The sequence below is a fragment of the Artibeus jamaicensis genome, unplaced genomic scaffold, assembly GCF_021234435.1.
Source record: "Artibeus jamaicensis isolate MK-2021 breed Jamaican fruit bat unplaced genomic scaffold, CSHL_Jam_final scaffold_369, whole genome shotgun sequence".
Classification (NCBI taxonomy): domain Eukaryota; kingdom Metazoa; phylum Chordata; class Mammalia; order Chiroptera; family Phyllostomidae; genus Artibeus; species Artibeus jamaicensis.
The window spans coordinates 11,651,855-11,669,093 of record NW_026522042.1 but is presented as its reverse complement, the minus strand read 5'-3'; the positions used below and the strand labels follow the sequence as shown (position 1 = coordinate 11,669,093).

The 17,239-nt window shown below is 41.9% G+C and overlaps 1 protein-coding gene across 1 annotated transcript in view; it reads left to right on the top strand.

Annotated features, from left to right (window-relative positions):
- SPEF2 (sperm flagellar 2) overlaps nucleotides 1-17,239 on the top strand; it is a 143,712-nt gene that overhangs the window by 49,008 nt on the left and 77,465 nt on the right. Inside the window, exons 10-15 of the mRNA XM_037129058.2 lie at nucleotides 1,330-1,549; nucleotides 3,089-3,237; nucleotides 4,679-4,754; nucleotides 6,060-6,121; nucleotides 7,574-7,677; nucleotides 11,264-11,520. Of these exons, the coding sequence (XP_036984953.2) occupies nucleotides 1,330-1,549; nucleotides 3,089-3,237; nucleotides 4,679-4,754; nucleotides 6,060-6,121; nucleotides 7,574-7,677; nucleotides 11,264-11,520 (868 nt within the window). The remainder of the gene's footprint in view (nucleotides 1-1,329; nucleotides 1,550-3,088; nucleotides 3,238-4,678; nucleotides 4,755-6,059; nucleotides 6,122-7,573; nucleotides 7,678-11,263; nucleotides 11,521-17,239) is intronic.

Below are 17,239 nucleotides of genomic sequence, written 5' to 3'. Positions count from 1 at the left end.
TTTTCTTCTGTTTTTCAGAGAACAAAACAACCTTCAGATTTCTGTTTCATTTCAGTTCATTTTAAGGAGTGAAATTTTTTTTCTGTAAACCATCATTGTATTCAAGGTTCCTACCGATATAGTTCTTTGAGAACTTTTCCATTTCTTTCATGGTTTTCATCTTTTCAAATATTTCACTTAAATTAATTTTAATCATTTGTACTTTCTTAAAATATGTTTTTACTATACACTAATAAATTCAAATTTATTAAATTTATTAAAGTTGTATATAACATTTTCTTAAAAATGTTTAAGTGTTTTTAGAATCTGTTACTATCTTTTGATTATGTTACAAAATTGATATTTGCTATTCTTCACCTTTGTTCAGAGCTAGTAGCAATGTCATTGCCAGGGTTAGCATAGACCAGTTCTACAAATAGATCAATAAAAGATATCTTAATAGTTTGCTCTCTGATTTATACATTTCCAATTTCTATGAGTCCTTTCCTCCTTATTTTTTTTATTTATTTTAAAGTTATTTTTTCCTATTTCAATGCTTAGTTTATTCATTTCCCTTCTTTTGAAACTTTAAGTCAAGGCAATTCATGCCAAGGAACTATGAATTTTCCTCTAAGTAGATTTTGATCCCATCCCGTACCTTTAAAAGCCTATTGTTTTCATGTTCTTTTTTAACTTCTTTAAATCATGAATAAGTAAAAAAAGAATGCTTTTAATTTTCAAGTATCTTTTTCATATCTTTCAAATGTCAACTTCTAATTTTATCACACAGAACTTGGACAATGTAGGCTGTAGTTTTTTTTTTTCCTTTCCCTTTAATTGTTTGATCATTTCAGCAAGAAACCTAAAAAAAAAAAAAAAAAAAACTGAAAGTTAAACATAGACACCATATTGGGCATGAAAGTTTTCTTTTATCTTTCTGTCTTTAAAAAAAATATGCAAGCTCAGTACTTGCATAAGATAACAGATAAACTATTACTGTCTTTTATCTGCTTACTGATAATAGTATCAATTTAACTATCGATAATGCTCAATCCAGACTATAGTTTGTCTTAGTTAACTCAGATGCCTACTTTGATAAATTGTTAAGGATTTTAGAGTTGGGTGGGTTGTTTTTTTTTTTACTTCTATGTTGTGAGCTCATTTTTCTGCTCTCTAGTATGAAAGTATTATTCATGTTATTACTCACTTATGCAATTTAACTATTTAAAGTGCTGATTAGCTATCGTTTGTTATAATTTGAATTTACTTTCAATATTCAAATTTCTTACATGCCTAAATTCCACTTCTAAGAATATCTCTGTTTTGTTTGTTTCATCATGATTTTTGTAGAACATGGTCGGAGAGTGGGCATTACCAGAAGAAATGGTTGATCGCTTACCACCCTCCAACAACCGCATATTGGGCCATGTGATTCACAGACTTGTCGAAAAATCTCTGCCCCCTCCAGCTGAATCAACAGAACCTGAATTACCTTCGTTTGCTATTAAAGGCTGCATACTGGGAAAAACATTTAGTGGAAAAACTACTGTTCTAAAGTTTCTACAAAAAGGTATAATTTGTGTGTGTGTTTGTATTTATAAGGTTCTACCAACACTGACTATAGCTGCAAGTGACTCCACCTGTAGAAGACATACATGAGGACCTGCTGATGCAATAGGAATATCTGTCATCAAGTATTTTATACTGGAATGATCAAATATTTTGTTGTCCAAGGAGGACATTTAAGAATGTAGAGTCATAAACGGCGACCATCCCAGGCAAACCTGGTTTTAGGGAGGTGCTCTGTAATGATGATGTGTGTACAGTGTAAATGGAAGTAACAACTTGTAAACTCTTCCCCATAGATTTTTACTTACTTTCCTAATAGATACAGTAGGATATTAATAATTTGTCACAAATAACAAGAGAAATACACTTAAAATGTAAATTTATTTTATTCTTCGTGTGCGTTGAGTTCTCTGTTTTTAATGAGCCTTTGGCTTGTTCTGTAGAAGCTTTTTTTTTTTCAGTTAGAAGCAGAATCATAGGTTTGCATGTGTTCGGTTAGTTTCTATTCATAAATACAACATCATTACTGGTTTTCACTGCAAAGCTCAAGATTGGCACTGAGGCCAGTCCATCTGGTACCATCGCAAGGCAGAGCAGGGCCACAGGTCATTATTGAGGTGATAAAAAGACCTCCTTAAAAAGCCATTTGACGAAATCCCAATGAGATACTACCACACATTTACTGTAAGTTATAATTTTTTTAAAGAGGAAAATGACAAGTGTTGGTGAGGATGTAGAGATATTGGAATACATTACTTGTAGGAATGTAAAATGGTAGACCCATTGAGGAAAGCAGCTTGGTCGTTTCTTAGTGAGTTAAACAAAGAATTGCCACATGACCCCAACAATTCCACTACTGGGTATATACCCCCCAAAATAGAAACAAGTGTTCAAAAAAGAAACAACAATAACCTTGTACAGGAATATTCACAGCAGCACTTTTAATAACAGCCAGAAGTTGGAAACAATCTAAATGTCCACCACCTGGTGGATGGATGACAAGACATGGCATATCCATGCAATGCAATATTATTTATCCACAGGAAGGAGTGAAACACTGGTACATGCTACAACATGAATGAACCTTGAAAACATGTTACTAATTGAAAGAAGTCAGACACAAAAGGCCACATATTCTATAATTCCACTAATATGAAGTATCCTGAATCGGCAAATCCATAGGAACAGAAAACAAATTAGTTTTTTCCAGGGACAGAGATGGGGAGATGGAAAGTGACTGCTCAATGGGTCTTCTTCTGGGAGGATAAAAATTTTTTGAAACAAGATAACAGTGATGGTTGAACAACCTTGTGAATAACCTAAATACCAGTGAAGTGTGTCTCTTAGAATGGTTAAAATGGTTAATTTTATGTTCTGTGGATTCTAACACAATAATAATAATAATAATAATAATAATAATGAAGAAGAAGAAGAAACTTGATCCAGAAGACAGTTCTCAGGGACCCTAAAGGCAGTATGAGAGGGGTCAGCCCACCTAGGATAGTGATGTCAATTTCCTAAACTGCCTTTCTTACTTTAGACTTTCCTATTCGGGTACTTTCTATCGACACTCTTCTGCAAGAAGCTATCGCAGCATTTCATGACAAAGAAACAGTCCAGGAGGCCCCACCCACTCAGAGTGAAGCAAAAGGAAAGGCTGGGCCTGATCAGCACAGGAATGAAAGCCAGGCAAGTGTGATTTTAGTTACTATCCATGCACCTCCCATAGGAGATGTGAAGCCACGTAGATTCCAAGAGAGCTTCTAGACTAGAGATTGGCAGACTTTTCTGTAAAGGTCCTGAGAGTAAATGTTTTAGGTTTTGTGGGTCAAAAAGCAAAATGAAGGGTAGTATGGGGCCCTTATATAACAAGAAAGAAATTTGTCCCCTCCACCACCACCAGTTTCCGGGGTGTTGGGCTGGCTTTGTGCCCAGTCACCTTCAGCAGGAGACTTTCTTCTCAAGGAAGAGCCACTGAAGGGCGGTGGAGGGGCTGAATGTCAGGGGTGGGAGGGGAAGGGTATGAGGATTGTGGGAGAGTTTACCAAGTCACCAGCTCCTGGAGAGAAATTCTACTACTGCCAGCCCAGCGGTGGCCAACAGCAGAGCCCCATTTGTCCAGTGGCAGAGCTGAGCAGGGCAGGGGTGCAGGGGAATACCCAGCTTGGTCCCTAAGCTCACAGTGGTGTCTTGTGGAGTTTTATATGCCTGCGGACCATAATAAAACAGTCACCCCCCAAAATGTGGTCTTTGGGGATCATCGGCAGACTTCTGATCTAAACCTATAGATCTCAATTTGGGGAGGTGAGGGTGGCAGGGAGGCCTCCGGGTGGTTCACCAGAGCCACATTCCTATTAGTATTGGAACTTGCTGCATTATTGCATGAAGATTCTAAGGAAGGAGATTGTGTCCCCACCTTGAAAAGCGCAACGTGGTCCAGTACCCTCATTTTATCAGGGAAGCAGTAGAAGCCCCAAGCTTATTTTCATTGGGGTCCGAAGGCTTGTTGATGTCTAGGCTGTGACTGGGATCCCGGGTTCTAAGTCCAGTACTCTTTCCCCTTCCTTATGCTGTCTCCAAAATGGAATAAATTCACAAAGAATCTAATTCAGATCATTTGCATGAGCTGCAAAATAAGTATCATTTAACCATAAACTCTGAAATTTTAACTGGAAGATTTCTTCATTGTGGGCTGCTCTGTCTTCCATGTGGTTCTGCTCCTCGTAATCTGACCTTTAGGACGCCAGACGGTGACGTCTGTCTTTATTTCCCTTCCCTGTCAGGCCACGCCTACCCCCCAGGGCTGATCTTCCTGACATGGGTTTCCATAAACTCCAGCTCTTTCTCAGCTCCCAGTGTATTTTCAAAATGGCAGTTGCTGTATTTTACAGAGTAACTGACAAGCCAATTGAAAGACATTCCACCACAGGTTACTGTGTGTTTCCATAAATACTGTTATCATTGAACTTCGTTTTCTTCTGGAAATTAGTCAGCCTCTCTTGGTATCATTTATGTTTTAGATAAAATAGCACAATTTTTCAAACCTTACTTATAGAAATACAATTAAGAATGCCATTAAAATATAACAATATTAAAAATCTGTTCATGTGTGTGTGTTTTCTCCCCAAAGGATCTGCAAAATAAACTTCTAGCTGATTCAGTTTCATTTGAGCCATTACCAGAAAGAGAAGATAAAACTACACTCAGTAAGTAAAATAGCAAAACAGACCATCCAGCATTGACATCAGAGGGACGGACACACAGGAAGCCCATCCTTGTGACCACAAACACGCGGCACACAGTTGTCTCCATGGTCATTTGACAGAGAGCAAGATGAATACAAACATCCCTAACCTTTGTCCACAAGTGGGGATAAGAGACAAAAGTGATAAGGCGTCTCTTCCCACTCCTTCATGGGCTGTGGCTGCTCAGTTGTGTGGTTCCAAAAACCACCTGGATGTACCATCCTCCTCTTCCCTGGCTTTGCAGGGAGGCAGGGCCTCATTGTTTCCCCTCACGTGCCCGGGTCTGGGGAGGGGTGCTGTTGGGGCGCTCTCAGCGTGCTACTGCTCTGTCCACGGCGTTGAGGGCGGCTTCAGGGTCTGGTCTCTGCAGCTCACCTCAGCAGTGGTTCCTTAGATGACACTCGGTTTATTCCTAACCTCGCGCAAGACAAATAGAAGCAAGCTCCCCAAACCTAATGAACAGTCACCTCCCTAGAGATCTACTCTTCAGTCCTTCAGGTCCTTGGTAGAAGCATTGAGAGAAAACACTTTTAAGTCTTAAAAATATGTTCCATTTGTGCTAGTGAAGGCCTTGCCTGTTCAACAGTTTCCTCAAGCTCTAGAATGAAGTTCAGACCCCCCTGGCCATCACCGTTCTTGCCTTTGCCAGTGGGCAGCGTGTGGATTCTTCAGGGACGTGCCGCTCCCCCGAAGCAGTCAAGTTTTCCATCTTACAGAAGGAGCTAATCTTCCCCTTATTTTTAGTTTATTTGTATCTTCCAGATATCTCTATTGATTTTTAATCTGAGACTGTATAACCTATTTTATCACAAAGTACAGTAATTATGAACAGACTTTGAAAACTTTGTATTTATCCCTTGAATTTAACCCAAACCTCCTATTACTTCCAGAGTTTTCTTTCTACTTTCAGACTTTGTTACTTATAACTAGATAATCCAGGAAAATAAAATGTAAAGAATTAAACTTTTAACATTTCTTGAGAAACTTGACTTGTTTCCTGAAAAGAAACCCCCAACAATGTTGGAGTATTTCTGAAGATGCTGTCCTGAGTGAGCCCACACACTGGAGGGAAGGCCATAGAAAACACCGAGCCACACGGTGGCCGGGATCTTAACGCTGAAATGAGGGTGGCAGACGTGCCGCGGCGATTCTATTACTTCCTTCCTCAGAGGATCTCAGGCAGAGCCGGGTCCAATGACCCACCTGTCCAAAACCCTGGGCGGTCAGGTACTGGAGTTCGTTCTTAATCACTTCTCCTGTTGCTAGGTACTGACACCAGTGAAACACCAAAACCGGAAGAACTCCAATCAAGTGATAGTTTCTCTAAAGTAAGTATTGTAATCTGACTTTGGGTACAAGTATGTTGAAACATGTCATGATTGTTTGGTTTTCGATGTGTCTTCAAGTGGCGTGAAATACCAATGTGTCCCTCTCTGGTTTGAAGTAAATATAATGGTAAAATATTAGCTAAATACTTGCTATTCTTTACACTATTAATATTCTTTATATCTAAAGCAGTGGAAATTGATATTCAGTTTTGCCAGCTAAGAAAGTAAACACATTTTTAAATTTTAGACTTAATGCCAAATTTTTATTTATATGTTGTTCTTTACTAGTTAATTTATGACTTTTATTTCCCTTCAGACTCTTTACTTTTAAGGAATTTTCCCAGAATTAATCCTTAGCCTTACTGGTGACTCTATAAAATATTTTACTTATCTATTTGAGATACGAATTACCAGTAAGACTAAGCATATTTTTATATTTAAATTTATTGAGTTGCAAGTCCCCAGAATTTCATATTCAGTTCAATTCAAAGGGCATATTTTGTTTCATACACTGTTGTAATGATTTGGGATCTACCACTGAACAAAAAAGACAGAGTTCTTGGGCCTTACAGAGTTTACATTTTCCTAGAGGAAAACAGATAATAAAGGCACAAATACATAAATGAATGAATTGTCATTATGTGAGCTATTGGACAGTGATGAGACCAGGGGAGAAGAGTAAGGAGTGGAGCGGGCTGAGGGGATCAGGGACGCAGGTGTGTGGCAGAGGAGTGAGGGCTGAGCAGAGAGAGCTATGCTGGGAGGGACAAGACTCAAGTCAGCCGGGGCCTTATTGGCAATGATTAGGGCATTTGGAGCAAGAGGAGGAGTCTTCGCAAGGTTCAGAGCAGAGATGTAATGTCATTCTACATAAAATGTAAGAACAGGCACTAAGAAAGCTGCTGTTGATGGAGAGTAGCTTTGTTGGGCCAGTGCATTCTAAGGTAACATTCTTAGAGAACATTCTAAGGCTGGGCCAAAGACAAAAGCTTATTATTTGAGGCCAAAAGCAGGAGGCAAATAAGTACAATGGCAATTAAGCAAGCAGCAAAAACAGACAGAAAATATGTGGACTGTGACCTTGAATGAGGAGAGCATGGCAGGACAAGGGCTATGTTTCTGCTGGTTATCCCAGAGGCACGCCCCATCTGCATGGTGGGGGTAGCTAGAACCAATCAGAAAGCCTCATTCTTCTCGACTGGAAGTATTTGAGGATGAGGTTTGGGATGCTGAAAATTAAAGAGGAAGATCTTGAAAGGGAGGAAGCCACAAAGGGAGAAACTCAAATTCTACATACACATTTTTCTAAAATTCCTGGAAGGCTCCAAAATTATCACAAATGATCAATGTCTTCACTAGAGAATATGACCATTTAATGGTTTTTTCCTCCAAATATTTGGAATCTAACTCTTAAATTAGTTTTACCTTGCCACCCATTGTTTATTTTCACAGCTCACAGCCCGTGCTCAGCTTGGTGCGAAATCAGAAAAGATGCTGAAGAAAGGAAAAAGCGTTTCTGACCTGTTGCTAGTTAGCATCCTGGTAGATGCTATTAAGTATGTATTATTGTTTATCTGTTTAACATATTCTCTATCATATAGAGATGTATAAAAATAATATAGAACTCTTTTTATTTCTGATGTCTAACGAACACTACTTATCTACATAAGAAAACATACAGCAAGATCCAGATATATTTTGTGATTTACATGCCTGTATTTCACTTCCCCCTTTAACAACCATGACTTTGTTCACCCAGATGCAAGCTCATGTCAGTTGCTATTCCATGTGGGAAATTCAAGAAGAAACCAGATTCTGCTTAGAAAAGCCAAGGGACATGTTATGGAGGGGAAGACCCTGAATTGTGGACTCACGGGCCAATGCACTTCCTCATTTTGTGTTTCAGAAGGAGGGGATGCACTCAGGGGTCCAAAGGTTGGGCAGGGATGGGGAGAGAGGCAGTGAGAAAGTAGAGTTGCACAGGCAAGAGATAATTTTGAGCTTAGCTCAGAGGTGATGTGTGATAGGGGATGAATAAAAGTCAAAATAAGCTGTGATTCTGTAATCTTTCTAAGGATAGAGGATTCTCCTTGCCCCTCCTTAGTAATACGGAAAAAGGACACATTGAAAGAAGCCATAGAGGCTCTGATGATATATATAAGAAAGCGATGAGGCTTAGCAGGATGGGGAAAAAAGAATCAAAAGGGCTACTGAGAAGAGCTGGGAGAGCTTGGGCGGGTGAGGAGATGGAATTGGGGTGGCCGTGCTGTGTGGGGAGCCGTGAGTCTGAGAGAGGCAGGGAAGGGGGTTTACGGGAGGCTTTGTCCTGCACCTGAGTGGAGCTCCCCCCACTTTAGTGTTTTCCTGCGACCTCATCAAAGGCTTAAGTTGCCTTTCTATTGCGATGTGTCTTGGAACATTTTCTTCTTGAATGCCAGGCTGAGGAAATCGGGTCACAGGGATACTTCCCCTCAGAGCTGGAACGGATCTCATCCTCAGAAGTGGCACAAATGTGTCTTACCTGTGGGACTGCTTATTGAAACAAACTGTGTAAGGGGGAGGGGAGGGATAAACAGATCTGAGCTTTGGCTTCAGGGGAACTAGCATGTCCGAACCACCATCAGAACTTTCCTACCCTCCCCACACTGTCCCATTGCCCCCGAGGCACCTTCCCGAGGCTGTTCTCCCTTTGAAATTCTTTCATCTAGTCCAAACCCATCCCCTCGCAATGAGGAAAGGAAGGCACATGGCAGTGCAATGAGGCAATCCAGTCACAGGTCTGGTTCACAGTGTAGTCAGAGCCAAGTCCCAGTTCTTCTCACTCCACGTCGCCTGGTGTCCTCATACTGCAGCAAAAGAAGTGTGACCTTGACCTTTACCTCCTCTTCTCTCGGAAGTGGCTGCTGAGACTGCGAGTCTCACCTAGGTTTGGGAGGCCACCTAGGTTTGGGGAAGTGCTCAAGGAACTTCATCTTAGGTCAGTGGAGCCACAAACCCATTATGTTACAGAACAAGCAGGGGTCCCCCCAAGGATGGTATACTAATACCATCCGGACCACCTACTGGGCTCGATTGTTCGCCACCAATTGGAAAGACGTCTCCCAATGCCAGAGAATTGTGAAAGAGAAAGGAAATGTTTATTTAATGCTATATAGACTTAAAGTAGTAACCCAATGCCCCCACTAAAATATTAAAGTACTTTTGGATACCCACAGACGCCCACAGTGCTTCCTTCTCCCCCTATCCTAATTCAGGGTACCGTAACTCAGGAAAATTAGAACGTGTCTGTGTTTCAGGCCACTGGCACCATCAGCTGTGTCGCCACCCAGGCAGGATCTCTAATTAATCCAAAGTCATGTGGCACCCTCTCATGGCCTACTGGCAAGAGTTCTTTTACCCTTCTCCCAGGCAAAGTCTCTCCTGCTTCCCAGGCCACGCAGCCAAAGAGAGCTCCCCAAAGCCGTGTGGTCCTCTTCTACCAGAGCTGCAGGGGTCTGCACTCTGGCCAAAACCCTGTGGATCTCCCCGCAAAGCTGCGGAAGGGTAGGGTTGCCACTCTGACAAAGCCTACTGGCAATTCTCTGCTAAAGCTGCATAGTGATTCTCTCTACCCCAAGCTGCAGGGGTCCCCACTCTGTCCAAAAGTGCATGGCTCTCTCTCTGCACTGCCACAGCTGTGTGGTTCCCTCTCCAATGGGTTTTAAATCCCCGAGCCAATCTTCTTCTACATCCCCATTTCTGACTCCTCCCACAATCGGCTACACCTGCCAGCACTCTCATATCCTTCCAGTTTTACTGGGGTGCCATCATGAGTCAGGGCAGGTGTGGCCCCATGTCTCAGAGCCAGTCATCCTCAAGCTCTCACACAGGCACTATAAACAGGGGGAGTTGCCTCCCAGTGACATCTTGGGTGGAAGTCACTCCCATCTCCCTGGCTCATAGCATGGCTACAGCTATTTAACATATCTGTGACACCAGTTAAAGGTTATAGATATGTTAAATGACCATTCCAGAGGTTAGCTGTGAAACTGTTGCTGTACAAAACAGCTCTGAATATCCCTGTTCCATTTGTTCCTTCCCCAACTCATACCTGTTGGGGGGAAGCAGTGAGGACATCTTAATATTTCCTGAACACCTTGAGTTCTGGACCCCATTCCAAATCCCTTTTTGGGACCCCCTCTTGGTTGCACCCTGTTACAATTAAGCAGAGTGCTTCACTGCGCTCTGCACAAGTTATAAAGCAAAAATGCAGTCTTTTCCTGCTCTTCGTAGCTCTAACAGAGAAAGGAACAAGGCCATGACTTAATCCAAACACCAAAATCTCAATTTTGCATAAATTAGAGGTTTAGAAGCAAAAAGTTGACGTTTATGCCCCTTTCACATTGTTTTCCAATTTAAAGAGCTAAAATAATTCTTAGAGCACCCATTCTCTACAGAGGATGCTGCACGGAGGGGCCTTACCCGACTTACAATTTAATTGAGATAAGTAAGTCTCACTTGAATTTTTCTAAGTTGCAGTAGAATACTTAGCAGTTGTGTGGTGAAGTGAATGAGAGCCAGAGGAGTCCAGATCAGGCAGCAGTGGCTCCATCACCTGACAGAGTGACTCCATGCTGGCTGGGGGTGGAAGAGTAGGAAGAGGTTCTCAGGTTGGCATTGTGAGTGTCCACCCTGTGCTAACCTCTACGCCAGGATCTTAAAATGTAGCATTTCAGTTTCTTCTCACAAGCCCACTGTGATGTGTTACCCCACTCTGTATAGATGAAGGAATGGGTTCAAAGGAGAAAGGGCCTGTGAACACAAGCTAGAAAATGCAATTTATTCTAATTCATACGCATGTAACAGTGAGGAGATCAGTTTGTTTCAAGTAAATGGCTCAGAGCTATGGGAGAAGATGCAATAGGTCAGTAAGTTGTGTCCAGCTAGTTTTAGATACCATGTTATGGTGGGCAGCAGGCACCCACAGAACTGTAAGCAAGTGAATGATTAGTTCACCTAACTTTAACTATAAAGAAATAAAACGCATACAGGAGGAGATTATTATGGAATTGAGAGAAAGATAAAGGCAAGATTAATTGTATTATTATTTCCAAAGTAATCACGTCTACCGAAATATTCATGGTGTGTCCACTTTCAATTCAGTCAGCTACCAGTGGATCAAGGCTGGGTCCTCGATGGTTTTCCCATGACGCTGAACCAAGCAAGGCTTCTGGACGAAGCTCTCACGGGCTGCAACCGAACCCTCATGGAGCTGGAGAGGAAGAAAGCCCAGAAGCACGCACTGGCTGTCGATCCCACGGCCACCAAAGAGGTGCCTCTTCCCCCTGCTGCGCTGGACTTTGTCATGTTACTAGATATTTCCGATAACTCCTCACTGGATCGCATGAATAACATGATGGGTAAGTTGGATGCCTCTTATTTTATTTTATTTCATTTTATTTTTTGATGATCTTGTTTACAGTTTAAATTTTTTTAAAACACTGTGTATCCTAAAATTTCATTCTTTTTCTGGCACAGCCTGCCTGGAGATGGTGCAGACCTGGTCCCACAAAATGGTGGCCCCCAGTTACAGATGCACATCTCGAGTAGTGGATCCCCAGGTTACCATCACTTCTCTCCAACTTGCCTACAAACTTGGGGGTTTCCATGACCCCTCCTCGGGTTTAATAATTTGCTATCATGGCTCACAGGACTTAGGGAAACACTTTCTTTACTGTTACTGGTTTATGATGGGGGATATTATAGAGGATACAGAGGAACAGGCAGGTGAAGGGTGCGTAGGGCAAGGTCTGGAAGGGCCCCTGTGGGGCTTGGAGCGGGCCATCCTCCCAACCTGTGGGAGCATTCGCCAGCCCAGAGGCTCTTCAGGTCCCTCTTCAGAGTTTTTAGGGAAGTTCCATGATGGAGGCGCAACTGATTCAATCACTGGGCATCATCATTAGCTCGGTTTTCTGCTCCCTAGAGACCAAGGGTGGGCTGAAAACCCCAGACCTCTAATCGCAATATGGTTGATTACTCTGGCAACCAGACCCCAACCTCCAAGAGTCACTGCATGACCATAAGCTCAGATAGTGTTGAAAGGGTCTTATTCTGAATAACAAAAGATGCTCCCAGCCTACTAAATGGGAGAACATATTCACCAACAACACACCTGATAAGGGGTTAATATTCAAAATTTATAAAGAACTCATAGTACTCAACACCAAAAACAAACAAACAAAAGAACAATCCAATTTAAAAAAATGAGCAGAGGATCTAAATAGACACTTCTCCAAAGAGAATATACAGATAATCAGTAGAAATATGACCCGATGCTCAACGACACTAATCATCAGAGAAATGCACATTAAAACAATGAGATGTCTCCTCACACCTGTCGGGATAGGTCCACAAATGACAAGTGCTGACGAGGGTGTGGAGAAAAGGGTCACGCTCATCCTCCTTTTGAGCTTGTTAATTTTGAGATCTTCCATCATTGTTCACTTCAATAAAATGCCAGAACTATTAGATATTCATTCAACTGTTGAGCCTCATAGTTTAAACTGGATGCTGTTCGTCACACCGCAAAAGGGAAAATGTACTTCTATCCACACAAAGGAGGAGGAGCCATGTGGTCAGTAGTGAGGCGTCTGCTGGTCCAGCCAACTCCCCTCTCCTGTTTGGGGGACAGCGGGGGCTAGCGAAGAACACTCCAATCCATGGCCATCTGCTGGCAGGACAGGGTTCTGAACTCAAGGTAAATCTGACTTGAAAGTGGGTTATAAAGCGCACACAGACATCTGTGGGTGAGAGGATCCCGAGCACTGATTATGACCCTGCAAGGACCCCAGAAGGCAGGCCTACCCTCTTGTGGCTCCATAGGAAGAACACTGCTGTATGTCTCAAAAAAAAAATAGAAGGAAACCAATTGGCAAAACTTTTCAAGAAATCCGACTCAATCCAGTTTGAGTTCTTTCAGTTCCCTATCAAAATCATATAACAAATAATTCTGGTAAATTTGGCAAAGCTGGTATTAGCATCTAAATACTTTTATTTCCTAATTGCAGACCCTTGACTTACAACTAGGCTTAAAAAGGCCCTTTCTCCTCTATTCCAGGAAGACTTTCTCCTTTGCCAAATTTATGTTTATATGTATGTAAATAATATTTGTTTCTGCTTGTAGAAATTGGTATTAAAGCATAATATGATGTTTTTCCTTTTCATCTTATATTTCTAATATTGTATGTTTCTAGGTCTGAACTGAACTTGAATCGATGGCTCAATCAGGGCTCTTTAAACCATGAAAACTAGTTTGAAGTCATTGAATTGATAGTTCACACTTGTTTGGATTAGAACTGAGTGTGCTAAATAGGTGTCCACAACTTGAAAATCAATGTACAGTTTTCATGGTCATGTATTTTAAGTTAAGAAAAAGTATTACTCTTTCATATCTTAAGATTTTTATTTCTTAAACTATAAGATTTGAATGGCCTTTGAGAGATCCTTTTGCCAATATAGTCTCCTTATCTTAGGCAAAAACCCACCTACACTGTTTTGGGCAGATGAAACTCTATCCTTCTAAAGTAGCTTGTTCACTCACAGATTCATTTATTATTCATCGCATGCTGTGCAAGGCACAAGAGGAACTGTATCCTGCCTTCCAAGAATTTACTGGAAATTGTAGATAAAGAACCAAGGGGTTACACAATATGAACTATGTCCCACATGACAGCCACGAGCCACATATAACTATTTAAGTTAATTAAAATTAATGAATTGAAAGATTCAGTTCCTCAGTCACACTGGCCATATTTCATGTATACAGGTAGCTAGTGGCTATCATATAGACAATACTGATGCAGAAGGTTTTCATCACCCCAGAAAGTTCTGTTGGATGTCATTTGTAGAGGGATGGAAGCTAAAATGCACCACTGGTGAATATTTAGCGTTTATAATGTGCCAGGAATTGATAATACAAAAGTGAAGGGCAAGTCATTACCCTCGAGTAGTTCACAGTGTGTCATGAGAAGAAACAGAGTAAACTGCTTATTATAATATAGTCAGTTCTGTGGAGGGAAATAGAAAGGCAATTGCAAGCCTTGGTAGGTTAGTGTGGTCCATCTAGAGAACAGCAAGTGCACAGTAGGGCTGGAGGGAGGAAACTATAGAGAAGCAGCAGACAAGAGCCTAGAGACTAGACAGGAGGCCAGATGAAGAGTCTTGCCCCTGGCTTGAACTTTATCCCGAAGCCAAGTGAAGTCCATGCATTACATTAAAGCTGAGATTTAGTGCAATTAGATCTGCTTTTTGTAGTGGTCATTTTGGTTTCATTGGAAGGGGAATGAGATTGGAAGCAATGAAATGAATTAGAAAACTATTACCACCTGAAACACAACAAAGGCAATACAACAACTGTAAGAAGCAAGATAGGAAGAGTCCACTTCAAGCAGTATTTAGGAGGAAAACCACCAAACTCAGTGATCAGGTGGGCTGGGGGATGCAGCACAGGGAGAACAGGATGACTTTCAGTCTCTGAGTTGCCCAATTTTTTGAGTGATGATATCGCTTGGTTAGAGAGTATGGAAAGAACACGTAAGAGTCCCTTAGGAATATACTGAGCTTGAAGTGCCTGTGGGGCAAGATGTTAGAGAACAGTTCTATAAATGAGTCTAGATGTCAGGAGGAAAATGTGCACCACAGTTAATAGACTTAAAGGTAAGATAGATCATCTAAAAAGAAAAATATAATTTTAAAAATATCCAGGATGAGACCCAAGAAAACATGAAAATTTAATGGGAAGAGCAAAAGAATCTCTCAGAAGCAGCAGCTCTAGAGAAAGGAAGAAAGCCAGGGTGAGTAATGTCTCGTGACCAAAAGGAAGACAGATTGTCAAATAAAGGTGTTGTACTCTCCTCCTTCCAGACTGGTGGGGGCTGGGGTCCTGAGGCCCAGGTTGGGGATCCCCAGGGTCTGGTGCAGTATGCCACCGTACAGTGCTTGGGGTCCTTGGAGAAGCTGGAAGAACAGCACCACAAAAAAAGCAACCTACAGCCAGAGTCAGGTGGACTCAAAGAGCATGGCAGACAGGAATAGACCAGATGGAAAGCCAGCAGGCAGGAGACCAGAAACACCTGAGGAGAGGGGACATCCAATGTGGGAGTAAGGAACTGTTGGAATGGGAGAGTGGGAGGCTATGCCTGGGTTTTAGCTTTGACCTTGGGCCATCACCAGCCTGTGGGGGAGCAGCAGTGTTCATCACGTGGTGAGAGGCACAGACAGATGGTGAGTGCAGACCCCAGATGCTTCACTCTGTGCAGCAGTGACTGGAAAGAAACATATCTGTTTCTTCACCTGGGTGTCATCTTTAGTTTGTGAGGTCGTGGGGCTGTATATTAATGTATGCATTCTGTTTGGAGGTACACTTCAATAAATACCTTATAACTTAAAAAAAACATCCAAAGTCTAGAGCTGAATTGACTGTAATCAAATCTTTTCTCGGCCATTTATGAACAGTGCACTTTGGGGCCAATTATGGAGTTACAATTCTGCTTCTAAATTTTTCTACGACTATAAAATAATGGAATATTGATGTGGACTCTGGCCAGCAGGGTCCATGGTGTTACGGATACAATGAACAAAATCACACAGACTGAAGAAGTCCTGTAGAGAAAAGGGACGGCATGGCCACTCTCTGAGTGAGAGAGCGCCCTGACCCTTGCCTGAACAGGCTTTTATTGCTTTCTGGGAATGTTATAGGTCAAGGAAGGTCCTCATTCATCACTGTCAGGCAATAATGATCAAACAATAGATAACATTCAAAGAACTATGAGGGCTTATTCTGAGTCAGGGTCAGTTAACTAAAGGGCCATAAAACTTTGGGAAACAAACTCATTTCATGCTTGGACCCTTATCAGAAAATTGAGGACATTCTTATCAAAGCAGGATTTTTTGCATTCTTAGGCTTGATCGCCCAGGAGAACTTGCCCTTTCCAGCACAGGACTCACCACCCTCTGTCATTGTTTCAAGATTAAGTCAGGCAGGGGAAGTAAGGCAGGCAAGAGATTAGGAGACTTCTTACAGACAAAAATGAGGACTCAGGCTATGTCAGACCCAAGGTGTGAGGGTCCCTCACCCCTTTTTCTATAGCCCCCCAAGTCCTTCTGAGTCTATAGCACCAGCCACAAAGTCCATCCTTACTTCTCCATTCCTTCTTTGAGACCTCCCTCAGCCCTGCCACCAAAGCCATCAAGGCCGGTGGATAAGTTTCAGTCCTGAAACTATTTCTCTGTCACATTTATAGGTAAAAGTTAATGCACAGTTCTTAAATACTTTTACACATATTCTGTTGGGAACTGCCCTGCCTGGTTTCAGAAGCTGTAACCTCCCAATGGCTAAGGCTGAGTAAAGAGACATTGACCATAGGCCACTAAGAAGACAAAGGTTATCTTCCCAGCTGGGACACTGCCTCTTCCCCTTTTTACTTCACCCAGCTTGGCCCCAGGTGGATGACTGGTTAGCCAATGATGGGTAAGATTCCTCAAGGGAGGGATGACCTAAGACAGGCACAGTCATGATGGGGCCATTAGGGAAGGACTTGGGGGGGACTATAGAAAAAGCTGGGGAGGTGGATGAAGATCGGCTGGAGACAGCTCTCAAGGTGTTTGTCTCTGTAAGAAAGGGGACAGCCATAGCAAAAAGGTATTTATTATGAGTTCTTTAGTTTTTCTCTCTCTCTCTTTGAGAAAAGAGCACATGCATATCAAAGAGCTCAGGTGATCTTTAATCCAGGCAATTAGTGTGATTACAAGTCACAGGGTTATATATTTTTCTTTGAAGATGTCTACCTATATTAGTGTAAGTCTTGGAAACAGAGATGAATGTTGTCTAAGACTCGTATAACCAAAAGACACAAAAATTGAAGTTATAAGATGGGGGAGAGAAATTGAAGGTTCAACCAAGCAATTCTGTTTTCCTAGAAAATTAAGTGAAGTCGGAATAGTGCTGGTAATTTGGGGGAAAAGGGTGTTAAGAGACTGGCTGCTGTTAGAGAGATTCACTGTCTACATGGGAGTGCTTGAAAGAAAATAGGAGTATAAGTCATTAAGACAACAGAGATGGAGCCATTCAAGGTGATCACA